The 19,322-nt window shown below is 35.5% G+C and overlaps 1 protein-coding gene across 3 annotated transcripts in view; it reads right to left on the bottom strand.

The window, feature by feature from the left end:
* Positions 1-400: 400 nt before the first annotated feature.
* The window catches only part of ALS2 (alsin Rho guanine nucleotide exchange factor ALS2), a 67,566-nt gene continuing 48,644 nt past the window's right edge, over positions 401-19,322 (bottom strand). For 2 of the 3 annotated variants that reach the window (XM_072961460.1, XM_031678125.2), the window contains exons 23-34: positions 19,213-19,290; positions 15,360-15,493; positions 14,289-14,456; positions 10,401-10,518; positions 9,451-9,608; positions 7,337-7,459; positions 5,876-6,052; positions 5,011-5,056; positions 4,726-4,787; positions 3,993-4,142; positions 3,741-3,837; positions 401-1,762 (exon numbers count right to left, since the gene is read on the bottom strand). In XM_072961460.1, the coding sequence (XP_072817561.1) occupies positions 1,724-1,762; positions 3,741-3,837; positions 3,993-4,142; positions 4,726-4,787; positions 5,011-5,056; positions 5,876-6,052; positions 7,337-7,459; positions 9,451-9,608; positions 10,401-10,518; positions 14,289-14,456; positions 15,360-15,493; positions 19,213-19,290 (1,350 nt within the window). In that variant the 3' untranslated portion in view covers positions 401-1,723. The remainder of the gene's footprint in view (positions 1,763-3,740; positions 3,838-3,992; positions 4,143-4,725; positions 4,788-5,010; positions 5,057-5,875; positions 6,053-7,336; positions 7,460-9,450; positions 9,609-10,400; positions 10,519-14,288; positions 14,457-15,359; positions 15,494-19,212; positions 19,291-19,322) is intronic. The other variant, XM_072961461.1, reaches the window with a different exon arrangement.

Genomic DNA, 19,322 nt, shown 5'->3' with positions numbered 1-19,322 from the left:
ACACCTGGCAGGTAATTAACAAATGCTTAATATTTCTAGGCAGATTTTTAAATCCTCCCTTTTCCCTTCCCTGAATCTATCTAGGAGAAGAAGGGGAAAAAAAAAAAAAACTAACCTGTAACTATCACAATGTCTTTATTCACATAAATCATGGTAGTATTTCTTTTAAGACCCCTGTGCTTGGTTTATTAAGGTAGGAAAGTTAATTTGTTCTTCGTCAGCAAAGGTGCTGTAAGTTCATTGTTTATTTTAGAGAGAGATCTCCAAAACCCCAGCAGGATCTCTGAGGCCTATAAAAGAGGCATGGATTACAAAGTGGGGGGTGGGGGGGTACCTAAAGTTGAGCTTAAGTTTCTAGGCTGCCCTGTATCATTTCTTTTGCAATCATAAAACAACCTCATAAAGATGAATGTCTTTTATTATGAAAATTGCTGTTACATCACAGCCAACATTCCGAAACAGTATTTTATTAAACACTTGTCTTGATTATAAAGTAGAGCAAAAACCATGATCCTTTCTCAAAACTGATTACCATCTGCTGATGTTAACACAAAGCAGGAGGAGGACACTCCGTGTGCTCACCCTGGTGAGGAGATGAGATGAGCTGGGGAAGAGCACCTATGTTATCCAAAACAGCTAGTGTTACTTGTGCAGTGTAAACCAACCACTTACAATAGGACATAAAAAAAACAAAACAAAGGCGAAATGCAAACACTAAGAGGTTGAGGTGTCACAACACTTCTGAGATGGGAAAAGCCAAAGCGTGCTTCCTTTTCCTTCACCTCTGTGAGTTCAGCGCGAGGTGCAGGGAAGAACCACAACACTAGGTCAAGGATGGTGCAGATCTTCGCTTTCGTATTTCCCAGTCTCTAGTCCTGCTCCAGAAAACAGCCCACGTGTAAGAGCTCTTCAGGCTCTCATTCACAGGCCTCAGAACACAGCGTTTACACGCGGACAAAGGAGGTCCTGCAGCAGCTCAGAGTCAGTCAGTGTCTGTATTCCAGTGTATTCACTCCACAGCGTTGTAAGGAATCCAAGAACAAAATTCCTATGATCTTTCTAGTCAGGAGGCAGAAGACTCCTATTTGGATGTGTTCCATGTTTGGGGTCAGGGTGTGGTAGTAACTGCACAGAACCTCTTCCATCATGAATACCCTGGTAGAAAAGCTTAGAAAAAGTTAAAACTGCAGTTTGAAAGTTCCTCTTTCCGCCCCCCAGCAAAGAAGCATGGTGCACACATGATTGCAAGGGATTTAGGAAGGCATAGTGTGGCCATGGTAGTTTCAAGTACAATCTGCTCCTTGCAAAGGGGTCTGGGGTAACTGCAGGGGAACCAGAAACTCAAAAATATTCATCAACTTCTTTAACGTAAGAAGCTATACTGAGAACTTTTTCTTACAACTTCAGGAGCTGGCATACTATTTACCATAGGAAGGAATACCCCTCTTTTTTCCAACAGTAGATGTATGGTATTTGGGGAACTTGACATAGCCCACAGTCTGGTCTATTCTGATTTCTACCTCCTTTCCAATCCTCCCTTTAAATTATTCAGTCCTTTTTTTCTGCGCTCAGGGCTCTGATCATTAGTAAGGCTCAGAAATAACAACCAAAATAATACAAAGTCCTAATTTCAACACTGCTCTTTTTTTGCCACTACAGGAAGACGCCAGATGGTGCTAAAACACTCTGTATAGATAATCCAGTTGTCAAGCTGTTATGCAGCCTAGTTAAGCTTCTCACGCTGGATCTGGTAGTAACATGCCTGAAAAAAAAAAAGTTCAAAACCATTTAAAATTTACTTTGAAACAAACTACATAAACATAGCAATGCACATGGGACTAAGAAAGGAAAGCCCTTATTAAAATACTGATAGCTCAACAAAATCAGTTGCTTTCATTTTCCCCCAGCTTCTTCCAGTCCCCCTACCCAATGTCTATTTTGCTTAGCTGTAATTAATAGAGATAAAATTTCGTAAATTTTCCTCTAATGCTAAAATGAACAAACTTTTTTATAAGCTGTACAATATTCTTCACCAAGTAGAAATACCTTAATTTGCTAAGCCACAATCAATTGGATACTTAGACTATCCTGATCATTATAAGGTCCATGAATAACTGTAATCAGAATCACCTAGTATATTTGATAAACATACAGACTGAGATTAAGCCTTATCCTGGACCCAGTCAATCAGCATTTCCAGGAATGCATTCCAAGGTGATTCTGAAAATACCGTTTTGAGAGTTACTCTCACTACAAAGAACACCTCATACAAATAATATATAATGTTTTCCACTCTTTAATTTCTTGGGATAAATCTCCAGGAGTAGGACTAGGCAAACTCCACAAACATTTTTGAAGTTGCTGATACCATCATTAACCTCTGTTTTCCAAAGGGGTGACTGCTACTTAATCCAGGATCAGTGATGTAGGAATAATTCTGATTTCACTATAACCTCACCAGCACTGGGTATAACTTTATAACATTTTTGTTAATTTAGCAGGAACAAATGGCACCTTTTAAAAATCTGCAGTGAAACTGAGCATTTTCCTACATATAAATGTATTTATTCAGTTTCTTCCTTGGTGATACGTTAAAGATGCTCTTCATATAACATAAATACTAATAATGTAAGTCACTGGTGACCAGTATTTTCCCCAGTTGTCTCCACACTTTTCAGATTACTTAATATAAATGTTAATGGTATTTAAGCTGAAAAGTTTAAACAATTAGCTCAAGTCAGAAACCTGACATTAAATTCTAGTGGATTTTTTTTTCATTTTAATTTGCTTGTCTTTCATTCTCTCTTCCTTTTTCTATCTTTAAACCCTAAGGTATCTATAATTTGCTACATGACTGATTCCACCCCGATTCTACCCTCCCTTCAAAACTGCTAATAAGCTAACTCAACACTTTGACCATTTATTAAATAATTCTTCTCTTTTTCCATTTTTGTGCCTGATGTTTCCATTTTCATATGTGAATTTTTTATTATAATACTGCCCATGTGGGGGCCATTCCTTCCACTTAGGAATCCGCCTGTTCCTGTAACAGTGACATACAATCTTAATTACTGTGATTTTGTAATACTTTACTAACTGGCAGAATGGGTCTACTTTCTGTCTTTTTCCAGAAGTGTTTTCCCCATTTTCTATTTGTTATTCTTCCAAGAAACTTCAGAATGATTGTATCAAATTCTAAGAAAAATTAAGGTTGGGAAACTGAAATGACTTCCAACAATCCCTAGAGAGCACCTGGATCAGAGAACCTCATTTGTAACCTACTGGTTACAGTAAACACATGGGAAAGAAAGGAAATGCCACACATATTCATTACATACATCCTGCCTTTGGTGTTTTACCTTAATTCCAGTAAATAGCTCTGTGGCTGGATACTTTTTTTGGACATTAAGAATTCTTTCTTTCCTTTTTTTTTTTTTTTTTAACAGTTACATGTATATAGCTGGTCTACATCTATAAGGATTTGTTAATGATTTGAATGATCAATTTACAGGGAAGACTGGGTGGTGAATAATTTGCTTTAGTATTTTGAAGAATAACTGACTGATTCTACTTTTCTTTACCTTATCATGTTTTAAAATTTAACAATATGTGCTCTAAAGGCACTTAATGTTTGCAATTAAACTTTTTTTAAAAAAGAAGGTGGTAAATGACAGATTCATATTATGGTAAATGAAAGAAATTTTTAACATAAAAAAAATTAAGTAATACCTATACTTTACCTTCAAGGTGGTGAACATTATACCCTGTTCCCCATGCTGAAGATATGGGTCCATCAAATCCTCAATGAGGTGCACCTCAGAGCCTAAATTCCTAATCCTGCCCCAACGAGAAAAAGATACTGAGTTATTTCCACCTTAACAAAAGAGGATTTTTCCAGTGGGAAAGCATATGCCTGTCATCAGCTCAGAAAAGCAAGGGGCTGACTGGTTAAAAGAATGCCACTAATACTAAAGGCAGAAGAGACTGGTCACCTGGCCCGTAGCACCACGTATAAGAAAACAGGAAACAAGTCATCCATGGACCACAAGAAGTCTTCCTGAAGTGATGCCAGGACACTCTGAGAGATTTCTTCAAAAGTCTGCTGGATGACTTTAAGTTTGTCTGATGGGGTAAATGTTGTGCTGTTGTTTAAAAAAAAAAAAAAGACAAAAGACAAGAGGATATCCTATAGCTTAACTGGTTGACATTATACCCCTAGGGCTCATGTGCCTTAAGTTGGACACATCAGGCAAAATGAGTAGCTAGAAGGGACGACCTCTGTAGTCCTACAGTTCTCTGAGAAAAGAAGCCTCAAACTATCAATGGTTCCCGTGGAAGAATCCACTGAGTCATAGATTATCTCCTTTTACCCAAGTGGAATCTTGTTTTCCTAATACATGCTTTTCTCTGAGTAAGAAGTTGGTTAATTTCCATTTGGCTAAAGATGTGATTATGTAGATAAATTTCTGGATAGATTCTCCACCACTTTTGAAAATGCAAGGGCCCTGTAGAATAAAAGGTAACCCAAATGTCTCAAAAGAGCCTTTCTGATCTCTAGCCTGAGTTTAACACCATGTTTTGTGTTTTTTTTTTTTTTTTTTTTTGCTGGGGGTAGGGGGTGGGGTGGAGTGTGCTTAGAGTTTAGGTAAAGATAAGATCTCATTAATATCTTAATAGCCTAACCACTTCTTTGATTTATGTGATTTTCAACAAATCAGAGATTACCTGATCTGCTGTAGACATTCTACAGCTGAGGCAAAACAAGCATCTTTTGTGGTTGGCAAAACCTGCAAAAAAGAGAATTTATAAAGGTCAAAAGAGGAAAGGTGCCTTTTGCAGCAACAATAAACACAAATGAAACCGATGGCAGGATGCAGGTCTTCAGTGAAGAACTCATGCAACTCATGCTTGGGTACTATTCTACCAAAGTGAAATGGAGATTTTTTGCTATCTCGAATCCTCCACACCAAAGAAAAGCATATTTGTCGAACAAACTAAAATCTACTATACCTTTTTACTCTCTCCAAGGATTGACAAGGTCACTGGCCAAAATTTCCTACAAAAGAATACATACACTGTTAACACAAGTTGTTATTTATGGTAGATTAATCCCCATATAAACAGTTAAATACTATATTGGCTCCCCAGTCCCCATTTAAAATAACTGTTCCACAGATAGGTTAAGTTGTAATAAACATTCCAGAAGTAACATAACCCTATACATTACAAATATTATCAAATATTGGCCAAAGCTTTCCTTCACTCTATTTTATCTCATTTTCACTATTAAACTATTCCACTGAAAATATTTACTTTCCAATTAAGGCTGATTCCTTTTTTTTGATAGCACAAATATTTAATTATTGGATGTTGGGGTGATCAGCTTTATCACAGAACTAGAAAGAAAGCATAATCCCTTAGTATTCCCTTGGAATAACAAGAAAAAAATGCCTTACAACAAAAAGACCACTTCTAAAGTTTTAAATTAGAAATTGTAGATGAGGAGGGAGGGAAGGAAGAATATCAAAGACTGGATATAATTAACTTTTTCTGAAAATGTGAATATATGCATATTGCTTTAAAGTACCACAAAATATCAGGCAAGATAACTCTAACTATACATCTACATCTACATATATATATAAATCCAGAATACATATATTCAGAAGAATAATCAAATTTCATACTTATCTCCAAAAATTCTCAGAAACTTTATGGTTATTAATACCATTATTTTGCTGAAGACAGATGTGCAATAGGTAAATAAACAGCAAATCATATAGAAAATTCAATAATCAAAGTACCAAATTCCTGATAATGCTGTTTGCATTTTAAGTTAAAACCATTCGATTCCATTCATAACTGCTGCACTTACCTCTGCACCCCGAGGAAGCCCAAAAGAGCAATATCTGGCTGCTTGTTTAGTCGCAGAACACATTCCCAGTAAACGTCCTCCTCACGATCATTCTCCAGGGCATAGAGCATGAACAGCGGTGGGTAGAGCCGAGGGAGGAGCACAGGAAGCAGCAACCCAGACCCTGTTACCACATAACTACAAAACATCAGAGGGAGAGGGAGAAGAGTTAATCTTAAAATTGGATACAGAATCAAAGATGGAGCTTCATTTTCTACAAGCTGGAAGTAAAGATGGGAAATTTTGAGTAAAAAAGCAGTTAAATCATAGCAGCACTATATACAATAGCCGAGACATGGAAACAACCTAAATGTCCATTGACAGATGACTGGATAAAGAAGTTGTGGTATATTTATACAACAGAATACTATTCAGCGATAAAAAAGAATAAAATAATGCCATTTGCAGCAACATGGATGGAACTGGAGACTGTCATTCTAAGTGAAGTAAGCCAGAAAGAGAAAGAAAAATAACATATGATATTACTCATATGTGGAATCTAAAAATAAATAGAGAAAGAAAGAAAGAGCAAGAAACAGAGAGAGAAAGAGAGAGAGAGAGAGAGAGAAAGAAAGAAAGAAAGAAAGAAAGAAAGAAAGAAAGAAAGAAAGGAAGGAAGGAAGGAAGGAAGGAAGGAAGGAAGGAAGGAAGAAAGAAAGAAAGAAAGAAAAAAGGAAGGAAGGAAGGAAGGCAGGCAGGCAGGCAGGCACTAATGAACTCATCTACAAAAGAAAAAGACTTGCAGACATAGTAAACAATCTTATGGTTGCCAGGGAAAAGGGGTGGGAAGGGATAAATTTGGGAGTTTGAGATTTGCAAATATTAAACACTATATATAAAAATAGGTGAAAAACAAATTTCTTCTGTATAGCACAGGGAACTATATTCAGTATCTGGTAATAACCTTTAATGAAAAAGAATATGAAAACAAATATATGTATATATATGCATGACTGGGACATTATGCTGTACACCAGAAATTGACACACTGTAACTGACTATACTTCAATTAAAAAAAAAAAAGAAGAAGCAGTTATAATATTACTCTTCTTTTACGTAAGGAGTTTACATGAGAAGTGTGTCTATGGCCCCAGTTTTGTCTTAGGCCAACTGTGAATTCTTTCCGTAAACTCAAAATCTAACAGAAAGTCCACTTTGTTTCTATTTTAAGGCTAATTTTTCTGTTGTCCTAGGGCAGATTTACTTTGCCTTTGTGCCCAGTCATCTGTGGTTATACTTTTATGGGGTTTGCCAAGTAGAATTCGAGACCTAAAAGGAACCTGAGATCACCTCACCCAAACACATCATTTTCGAAAGAAGGAAACAGATCTAGGGAAAAAAATAACTTCTCCTGGGATTCTTTGCATAAGATCATCTAGTCTCCACCCTCTTTCTTCACAATTTCCACCCAGCTCTACTCACCCTGGCTCTGGTGATTCAGATCTGGAATCTGACTTCGCAGTGCAAAAGGATTTCCTTTCAGTTGGCAGAGGAGCAGAAAGAGGAATTGTGCTGCCCTCCTCAGGAAGCTCAGGAAATAAGAATCTAAGGAAGAATAAAAAATAAACAATTACACCTCTAGAGCAGCTAGAAAGAGTACAAACACATTGCTATTATTTAATCTATTTAAGGCCTGATGAAATCAAACTTTGTATCAACTAAATATTTTAGTTTCCTGAGATTCTTTTTTCTTTTTAGTTTTTTATTGAAATGTAGTTGATTTACAATGTTAGTTTCAGATGTACAGCAGAGTGATTCAGTTATACATATATATACACATATATACATATTCTTTTCAGATTCTTTTCCATTTTACATTATTGTAAAATTACAAGAAATTGAAATATCTTCCCCACGCTACAAAGCAGGTCCTTGTTGTTTATCGATTTTATATATAGTAACATGTGTCTGTTAAACCCCAACCCCTAGTTCCCTGAGATTCTTAACTGATGGTTCTTACAGGATAAAATTAAGAATGTAGCTAATGAATAACACTACTTAAATCTTTTCTTTTTTGTTTAGTTACTGAAGAATGAAGAATTCTAATCTATATGAAATATGTTTTCTTACTGGCAAATCTCATCTTGAGGTCAATGTGCCCTGACTCTTCAAGGAGAGACCACTGTTTTCAGAGTATTAAAAAAAAAAATCACTGGAAATACTTAAATGTCCAACATTAAGAAAAAAATGAAAAATCAATTAATGTAAAAATTAAAAAAATTTTTTTATAGTCAAGTTATTGAAAACATTTTCCAAATGATCAAGCTACTAAGTTGCTAAGGATTTTTCCCTAAGCTCTGAATTTGCTCTAGATTTTATTTCCCACCTCTGGTATGCAAATGGTGGGTTCTAACCATAAACAAAGTTTATTGTCCTCTTTATTTTCACAGGCTTAAATCTTGATCCTTAAAGGCAACCTTCTGTATTTTTGTAGACTTATACCATGCCCTGTCCCTAATTTTATAGTTGGGAAAACTAAAAAAGTTCAGGAAACTGATCTTCATTTTACCCAGCTAATGTCAGTGCTGAAACAATCCAAGTCCAGCAGTGTTTTTAGTGGATACACTGTCCCCTCAAAACCTGAAACACTTTGAAATGCATTTATCAGTTTTGAGACTAATAATAGAGAAAGATTTCTGAGACAAAAATCCATAAAATTCTGTACAACTATCTCAGTATAGTATTTACTTGCCCGCTTAAACCCAGTAAAATATCTTGAATTTCAAAAGTTCCTAATTTGCTTGCTGCCTGAAACCCTCCTTTGAAAAATGCCTGCTTGCTTTCTAACTTCCTTCAAAGCCTGTGCTCAGATATTACCTTATTAGTTAGGCCTCCTTGACCTTCTGTTTGAAACAGCAGCATCTCACCTCCAGACTCGTCCTCTTTCCCTCTGTCATGTTTATCATTATCTCACATATTTTGTTTACTCTGTGCCCACTAAATTGTCAGCCGCATTAGAGTACAGATTCTTTTTTTTTTTTTAAGTTTGTTCACTGATAAATTCCTCCAGGGGCTAGAATGGTGGCTGACACACTCAATAAATATTTGCTGAATAAATGAATAACTGAATATGCTGTTGTCAAGGGACAGGACATAAATATTCAGGGATAAAACTTCATATTGGATTTTACCTTCTCTGTGGTTAGGTTTTAGAGACATGATTTTTGTCTAGAGATTAAATCCAAATAAGACTACTATATTTCATACCAAAATTGGTATTAAAAAAAACATTCATTTTAGCCTTCTATCATACTTAATGAGTTAGGAAGATACAAAGGAAATAATTAACAATGGCTAAGGTCCAACTTTTTTATACTTATAGCATAAACACAAAGTAAAAACATGTTTTCGTTATTTAATCTAAGGATCTGTGGCATAAAACCATTTTCTTAGTGAATAATTTAATTTCTGTGACAAAGGGAACAATTCATGACTCTTTACAAAGTTGTAACCTCTAGATTCAGGGTGAAGATACCCAAGCATAAGGATAAACTAGTATTCCACAGCTTCCAGACTTCGATGAAAAGATCTCTTACCTCACCAGCTGGAAAATTCGCTTAAGGTAGGACTTAATCTCCTTCACGGCCTCCTGCAGTAACCGGCGGTTGGCTCCCACACCCACATATGTCATTCTATACACTGCAACCAGTGTCTCCACAAGCCTGCCCAGAGGGTGAAGAGGAGTGTCACAGGCCTGGGCAGGAAGAGAACAATGCAGTCAATCAATGTACACTAACAGCAGAAACAATCAATCAAAAATTAACAATTTCATAAATGATAATTTTCAAAATGAAAGTAATCAAGAGTCTACTTTTAGACCAGGAAAATTCAAATCCTTTAACTTTTCTGAAAATGTTGAGTCTCTGAAAGCAGAGTAGGAGTTCCCAATCTTAATCAAAGAATCCTTTCAATACTTTGGGAAAATAGTTTTGGATACATTGGTATAGAATATCATTGAAAGAAAGGTTCTAATACTTTAAATGTCATAAAAAATATGTGAAATGTTACCTTGGAGAAAATTTATGACAGCTTATTATGCTCTGAAATAGTAACTCTTCACTTCCCTTGATATCTCCTAATATTCCTCCCTGCACCCCCATACAATGCATGTCATACTTTAAATTGTAACTGATCTTATAGGGTTTGGGAAGAAGCAAAGAGAGCTTAACTATGAGGTGAGGGCAGCATTCTTTATTTATACAATTTCTGGTTTGCTAATGTTACTAACAAAAAGTCATTTTAAACATGGACCCTAGATCTCCAGAACCTCCTTGAACACTTTACAAAACTTAGAAGATTCCATCATCATAATAGGTTAATCTCCACGTAGAAATGTGTTTTTAGTAGTCAGATAATTAACAAAAGAAATACTTAGAAAGCAAAAACAGGATTAAAGTATCAATAAGCTGTGAGTACACCTGAATGATATATTGTTGTACCTGCATCATTAGTTCACAAGAGCAGCATGGTTTTGACTCTTGTTTACCTTTATTAAATATTTCCTGATGTCATCATATTTCTCGACAGAGAAGGCACCAACATGCTGAGGAATGAATTCCAAACTCTCTAGCGTCTGAGTCTGTGAACGACTTAGTATCTCTGGACTACAAAAAGGGAAAAGAATGCCTATTATATATTTCAAGAAAGCAAGATAACTAATGTGCACAAGAAAAACAGTCTCCAACTAAGGATGAAATGGAGTATTCAGCACAGTGTTCAGCCCAAATGTGCTCATAATTGGTAACTAACCTATTAGGTTTATGTAACAGTCATTCCAAACAGCATTTACTGTTACTCCACACCAACTACAATAAATTAATGAAGATGTTGCTCCAATCTAAACCATGGTGTTGGGAAATGCTGTTATAACATTAGCTTGAAGAGAAAACTGGCGACAGACTTGTTAGTGATGAGAAAAAATGGAATTAAGGGGAGAGAGTGCTAAGGGAAAAGGAAAACAAGTCAAACAGCAAAGAAAGAAATGCAAATGAGCTCAAAAAGTAAGGAGATGATGAGGAAGTTACTACAGGTGGTGAGGTAAGCAAACAATGGGTAAAGGGAAGCTTCTGATGAAGCAGCTAAGACAGAACACATACTTGTAATCACATGAAATTTTTACTAGACCCACTAGATTACAACCAATTAGAAATCAGAAACAGTGTACAATGTCGGGGCAGGGCAGGGTATAGCTCAGTGGTAGAATGCAGTGCTTAGAAACAGTGCATAATTATTATAATACTATTTTAGATAACACATAAGATTTTTGTGATAGCAACATGGTTTTATATAAAGTTCATACATTCTCACTCCTTGGAAATACCCACCAAGAGTTATCCAAAGTTATCTAGAGGATATTATATTCAGTGAAGTCAGGCAGAGAAAGACAAATACTATATGATCATTTATATGTAAAATCTAAAAAATAATACAAATGGATCTATATACAAAACAGAAACAGACTCACAGACATAGAAAACAAACTTACAGTTGCCAAAGGGGAAAGAGAGGGTAGAGGGACAAATTAAGAGTGTGGGATTAACAGATCCAAACTACTATACACAAAATAGATATGCAACAAGGATTTACTATATAGTACAGGGAATTAAGTAAATATCTTGTAATATCTACAATGGAGTATAATCAGAAAATAAAACAACTGAACCACTATGCTGTACACCTGCAACTAAGACAATATTGTAAATCAACTACGCTTCAATTTAAAAAGGAGTCAACCAAGGTTAACTGGAGGTCTCAAGTCTCAATGGTAATGCCTACCGGCTCTATCAATGAAGGCTGACCATCTGTATCAAACACAAGAGCAAGTTCACATCAGTAATAAATTCTGGGAGTTTCCATTTCTTCTACTGATAGACACAGTAGAAGGTAAAAAACCATTAACTTCACAAAGCACTATAATCAATTCCTATTTATCTCAAATACAGGGGGAAAAATTCCTTTCTACATTGCAGAACTTAGCGAGTTCTTTCAAAGGCTAAGCAATGCTTATGGGAATTACTGGCCAACTTAAAGAATAAGGAAATACGAAGAAAGGCAGGTGGAGAAAAGAAAAGCAAGAGAAAAGGAAAGAAAAGGAGAAAAGGGAAGAAAATAAGATAAAGAAGAGAAGAAATGAAGAAGCACATCTGTAATTTTTCTTTCAGCACTTAAAACCTGCAGTGCCACTTCCTTCTGGCCTCCAAGGTTTCTGATGACAAATATGCAGCCATTAGAATCGCTAATTTAGATGAGTAATTTTTCTTTAGCTGCTTTCAAGATTTTTTTCTTTCAATTTGAATATTACGTATCATCTGTATATGGATATCCCCACTCCCACCCAGGATGCAGTTTGTTCAGCTTGTTAAATGTATAGGTTTATGTCTTTCACCAAACTTGGGAACCATTCAAGCATTATTTAGTCAAATATTTATTCAGCCCTGTAATTCTTCTCCTTTCCTTCTGGGATTCCAAGGACACACATATTAGACTCCTTAGTTCCTTAGAGCTCTATTCACTATTTTTCCCCACATGCTTTTATTATTTAGTTTGAATAACTTCTATTAATCTATATGCAAGTTCACTGACTCTCCTGCTGTCATCTCTATCCTGCTACTGAGACCACCCAGTGATTTTTAAAATTTTGGTTATATTTTTCAGTTCAAAAAATTTGACTTAGTTCTTCTTAATGTCTTCTATTTCTTTGCTCATACTTTTGGTTTTAATATTTGTTTCAAGATGTTTGCAATTTCTCATTTGAGCATTTTTATAATAGCTACTTTAAAGTTCTCGTCAGATAATTCCAAAATCTATGTTAGGGCATCGGTGATGTCTATTGATTGTCTTTCCCCAAATGAGTCGAGATTTTCATGGTTCTTTGATTGCCAAGTAATTCTGGTTTATTCCCTGGACATTTTCAGTATTACATTAATGAGATTTGGGGTCTTGTTTTATATCCTATGGAGAACTTTGACATGCATAACATTGTAAAACATAGCAGAACTGAAACTGTTATCTTTACAAGGACCTGCTTGTAAAGCTGGCCCTTGGCTGGTACCCAGAAACTAAGCTTTCTAAAAGTTCCCTATACTAACATGAACCATTTCCTAAACAATAAAGTTATTTTGCTATCGGACTGTACTAACAAAGTGATTTACGGTGAACATCTGCTTTCCTTCTGGGACTGTGGAATTTTGGTAGTTGCTAAGCACAGGGTGCCTATGTGATCAGCACCCAATAAAAACCTGGGGCACTGAATCTCTAAGGGGCTTCTTTGCAGAAACACTGTACATGTGCAGTGCATTTTACTGCTCCGGAGTGTGTGTGCTTTGTGCAACCCCACACAGGGATTCCTCCAGACACAGCCCATGTCTCCTTCCCTTAGGACAGGGCTGTGGATTCTTACTGCGTTGCTGAAATAACTCTTACCACCAAATACAACTATCTGTTGAGCCTTATCAGACCTTCTAGTGAATCACCAAACGTGCAGGTGATTTTGGGAAATCTCTGAAACAGCTGGTATTTTTGTTTTAGCCTTCTGTGGGTTACAGTTCCAATGTGAGTTCACTTTATAGCTTTCCAGAGCTCCTCTCTTTCTGTTACCCCCACAGTATTTTCTGGTTCCCCTTTTAGGTCCCCCAGCAAAAAAATGCCCACTTCCATGAATGTGCCACATCCAGGGCCAAGTGGTGGGAAGATAGAGAGGTCAAAAAAGCAGTGAGGTCTGGCTATGACTCTTGGACCTGAGGATCCATCAACAGAGAAAAAGGGTCCACTCTCACCGGAGTGCTGGCTCCTGGAAGCATCCTGTCTCTTGCCTGCTCCAGTTGCTGGCATCACTGTCCCTGCCACAGAAGTGGCTGCAGGCAGGGGCATGAGAAAGTGGAGACAAAGGAGAGAGAGAAAACCCAGGGTATCTCCTCCACTCTGTGAGTTTTAGAAGCCTCTTTTTCGTATCTTGAGCCAGAAACAGCAGGCTTTTTCTGTGTCTCTGTCTGTCTGCACCACAGTGCTTACTTCCAGTTTCAGGTTATACTGAGTTCAGGCTGGGGGACACTGTAGTTCAGGCTGGGGGATACAACCCAATAAACTCACCATTGGTTGGATGGTACTCTGAAGTCAGATGTTCCCCAATACACCTCCTGATGTTTGTTTTTCAGGGTTTCAAATAGCTGTCCGTGTATTCTGCTTGGGTTTTAAAGCTGAGCTCAGCAGAAGATATAGGAGGTGTGTTTTACCCATCCTTACCCAGAAACAGGAGTACATCACTGACTTTTAAGTTATATTTAAAAACTAAATGTTAGAAGCCTTGACAACTTACTGATTTTAAGTTTTGTCTTCCTACCAGGCTCTGTCCTATGCTGGGTGGGCATTCACTCACCTGTCTCTGTGTTGGCGCCGGTTGGTGGTCAGGGCCACAGCAATGTTGTCCCATGCTTTCCAAACTTCTCCTTGGCCTGGGTTCTCACAGCCGAGCTGATGCCAACATTCATCAAACACCGCTTTCCACTTCTCATCAGCCGGCACTGCCAGGTTTCCTAGCTTCCTGCTAATAAGGTCATGTCAGCATTTTACCATTCACTTCTTTTGTGTAAAAATCCTGAAGAACAGAAACTTTCTAATATACAACTGGGAATACATCTGTGACAAAAACTGCTTGGATGATGGTGGTTGTATTGTTTAAAAACTGAATGAAAATTTAAAGGAATGTTTTTTAGCTACTTGGTGTTTATAGACAGTGAAGTACATGAGCTGTTAAGTGTGAAGCACATCAGAATTCTTGTTTGCTTTCTACATTTCCACAGAATTGATTTTGCAAAATTGATTCCTGCTAAAACAAGAACATTCTGTGCCTTGCACATCTCATAATGAGAATTGTGAAATGCATTACCCATTGGGTTCTAAAAATACTCTAATAAAAATGCTACATAAAGTATATTAAGTTCCCACAAGAAACAAGAATCTGAGATGCTATCACAATACAAAAACAGCTAAAGCTGCAGTCAATAAAGGAAAATAAACATATGCCAAAACCTTGGAGGAAGAACACAATACACCCAGAGACTTTGAGTTTTCCCCATATATGTAATGTATTCTATTCCACCTAGTGTATATACAGGGTTGATCTTTACTTTTCAAAAATCAAGTTGTGTAGGCTTCCATTTAAAAATGCTCTTTCAGTCAACTTGGATACCTGCACCATTAACAATAAGATTATTCCCACACACAGAACTTTCATTTGAAACATTTATGCTCTGAAGGCTATAATCTAAGCCAAGACTATAGATTTAGCAACCTATAGCAATGTCAGTTTACAATTCAAGATCATACTTTGTTAAAAAAAAATGACTTTAAAAACTTGTTCTACATTTGAAATATTAACCAGCTTTGATAAAAGCAAGACAACTCAAAACATTCAATAATTAATCTAGAATTAACACTAGTTACTCACAGAACTTTGGGTCTGTCTTTATCACTCTCATACAGACTAGGCTTGAAGTAGGTCCCAGTGATTTTTATCCCAGATCCCCATTCTCCACTAAAATAACCTTCAATGTAATCTCCATTTGGCATAGTCAATGTTCCCTAGGGAAAGTCAGAGAAAATGTGGAATTAGAGAAACCAAGTATTTTCCATTTAAAAACTCAAGGGGAAAAAAGGCACTAAATGGTTAATATTTTCCTTTTTAACTTACTCTAGTCTCGAATTGTCAAAAAAAAAAAAAGTGTATGCACATGCATGAGTAAAAAGTGTATGAAAATAATTCATGAGTTAAAGAAAAAAAAGTAACAGGAAAAACTGGTAAAATATTTTTAGCTAAATGAACAAACAACTTATCTAAATTGATAGCATGCTAATAAAGCAGTGCTCAGAGACAAATTTAAAACTGTAAACATCTGTATTATAAAATAAGGGAGATTTCAAATCAGTAATCTAAAATTCCACCTTATAAAGTTAGAAAAGAGAAACAAACTAAACCCAGAACAAGGAGATAATAAAGATTAGAGCAAAAACCAATGAGACAGAAAATAAATAATGTAGAGAAAAAAAAAATCAATGAAACCAAAAGCTGCTTCTTTAAAAAGATAAACTTGACAAATTCTTAAATAGGTCGATCAAGGGAGAAAAAAAAGACATAAAATTACAAAATCAAGAAACGGGATATTACACCAACCTTACAGAAATTTACAAGATTAGAAGAGAATACTAAGAGAATAACTTTATGCCAACAAATTAGATAACTTAGATCAAACAGAGAAATTCCTAGAAAGACATAAATTCCCAAAATTGACTAAGGAAGAAATGGAAAATCTGATCAATTATATGTAAGGAAATTGAATCAGAAAATTCAAAACCTTCTCACAAAGAATGCTCAGGCCCAGGTGATTTCACTCGTGAATTCTCCAAAGCATTCAAAGAAACAATACCAAGGCTTCACAAATTCTTTCAGAAAATGGAGAAGGAGAAAATCTTTCTCAACTTACTTTATGAGGCCAGTATCACCTCAATACCAAAGACAGATATCATGAGAAAGAAAACTATAAACACAAATAAATATCCCAGATGTAAAAATCTTAACCAAAATTTTAGCATTAAATCCAGCAATATATAAAAAGGATTATACACTAGAACCAAGTATGACTTGTCACAGGAACGCAAGGTTGGTTTAGCATCAGAAACGCAACCAATATAATACACCATAATAGCATAAAGAACAAAAAACACACAATCATCTCAACAGACACAGAAAAAGCCCATTCATAATAAAAACTCTCAACAATTATTAGGAAGAGAAGGGAGCTATCTCAATCTGATGAATCTATGAAAAACCCTTAGCTAACATCATACTAAAGGTGAACGATATAATGCTTTTCCCTTAAAAAAAGGCAAAAGTCAAGGATGTCCACTCTTACGACTTCTATTCAACATTCTTCCAGGGAGGTTAGCCAGTGCAATCAGACAAGGAACAAAAATAATAAAAAAAAGACTTTCAGATTGCAAAACAAGAAGTAAAAACTATCTTTATTTGTAAATAATATGATCCTGTATGCAAGACCTCCTAAGAAATCCACACATAAAAAAAAAAACCCGTAACAAAACAAAAAACCCTACTAAAACTAATAAATGAATTCAATAAGGTTTCAGGATACAAGAACAAAATACAAAAATCAATTGTATTTATATAATAGCAATGAAAAATCCAAAAATGTAATTAAGAAAACAATTTTATTTACAACAGCATTAAAAAGAATACTTAGGAATAAATTTAACCAAAGATATTCAAAAGATGCACACTTAACACTACAAAACATTGCTGATAGAAATCAAAGATGATCTAAATAAACTGAGAGACATTCCAGATTCATGGATTGGAAAATTCAGTATTATCAAGATGGTAATTCTCCCCAAATTGATCTGTAGATTCAACACAATCCTTATCAAAATCTCAGCAGGCTTTATTGCAGATTTTGATAAGTCAGTCCTAAAATCTATATGGAAAGGCAAAGGATCCAGAATAGCCACAAGAATTATTAAAAAGAACAAAGTTGGAAAGCTTATACTTGATGATTTCATGACTTACTATAAATCTACAGCAGTCAAGACAGGGTGGTACTAGTATAAGGAGAGACATATAGATTAATGAAATATAATTCAGAATCCAGAAATAAACATATTTTATGATGAGTTCATTTCAACAAGATGTCAAGAATATACAATTGGCAAAATTGCTGGGGCAGCTAGATAATGCACATGTAAAAAGATCAACTCAGACTTTAAATCACACCCTACACAAATCACCTCAAAATGAATCATAGACCTAAACATATGAGCTAAAACTATAAAACTTTTTGAAGAAAACACAGAAGAAAATCTTAATAACCTTGAGTTAGGCAAAGATTTCTTAGTTATGACATCAAAAGCATGATTCATAAAAAACTTTTTTGATAAGCTAGACTTTATTAAAATTAAAAACTTTTGTGCTTCAAAAGGTACTATTAAGAAAACAAAAAGACAAGCCACAGACTATAAGAAAATAATCATGAATCCTGTATTTGATAAAAGATTTGCATCCAGAATATATGAAGAATCCTTACAATTCAATAGTAAGACTATAAACAAATTCTTGAAATGTCAAGACATTTGAATATACATTTAACCAAAGAAGACAGATGAATCACTAGTAAGTACTAAAAGATATGCTGTATAATGACATTATTAATCATTAGGGAAATGTCAATTAAAACCATGAGATACCATCTCACATCCACTAAAACGACAAAAAGAAAAGAACCAGAAAAAAAAATAATGGCAAAGATGTGGAGAAGTCAGAATCCTCATATATTGATGATGAGAATGTAAAATGATGCAGCCACTTCGGAAAACAGTTTGGCAGTTTCTTAATATGTTAAACATCAATTTTCCATACAACCCAGAAATTATACTCCTAGGTATCTACCCAAGAGAAATGAAAACATGCTCACACATGAAGTTGTAAATGGAAATGGAAAAAAGAAACAGACTCACAGACATAGAAAACAAACTGTGATTACCAAATGGGAGAGGGAAGGGAGCAAGGACAAATAGGGGCTATGGGATTAACAGATACAAACTACCATATATAAAATAGATAAGCAACAAGGATATACTGTTTAGCACCATTATCTTATAATAACCTATAATGGAATATAATTTGCAAAAAAACTGAGTTACTATGCTGAAACTAACAACATATTGTAAATCAACTATACTGTTAAAAAAAAGAAAAAGGAAAAAGAAAAAAAGAAGTTGTAGTCAATTTCATTATTCATAGTAGCTTAAAGTTGGAAACAGTCTAAAGTTGGAAACAATCCAATGCCTGTCAACTGGTGAAGGGATAAACAAAATGTGGCTTTGGAATACTATTCAGCAATAAAAAGGACTGAAGTACTGCACATGTCACAATATGGAGAAACCTCAAAAACATGCTAACTGTGAGAAGTCACACAGAAGGGAACACTCGTCATAAGAGTACATTTATGTGAAAGAAGCTGAAAATCTAGTTATAAAGCTCATTAAAGGTTGCCTGGGACTGGAGGGAGAACCAGGGAATGACTGCAAATGGGCAGGAGATGGCGAAGGAAATCTTTTTGGGTGACAGAAATGATCTCAAATTGGATTGTGGTAATGGTTGTACAACTCTGCATATTTACTAAAAATCATTGAAATGTACCCTTAAAACAGGTGAATTTTATTTTAGGCTAGCTTTTTTAAAGGTCAAGAAAAAAATTAGTGAATGATTATTAGAGAGAGAAAGAATTTCCAACCTTCCCACTCAGGGTCCAGTCATCCGAAAACTCTCCCTCGTAGATAGTATCGTCTTCGGAAAGTAAAACCCCATTTCCCTATGTGAAGAAACAAAGCAAAAATCACAACA

This window comes from Vicugna pacos, chromosome 5 (genome assembly GCF_048564905.1).
Source record: "Vicugna pacos chromosome 5, VicPac4, whole genome shotgun sequence".
NCBI lineage: Eukaryota > Metazoa > Chordata > Mammalia > Artiodactyla > Camelidae > Vicugna > Vicugna pacos.
Note: the sequence above shows the minus strand (reverse complement) of the source record. Positions and strands in the feature narration are given on the sequence as shown.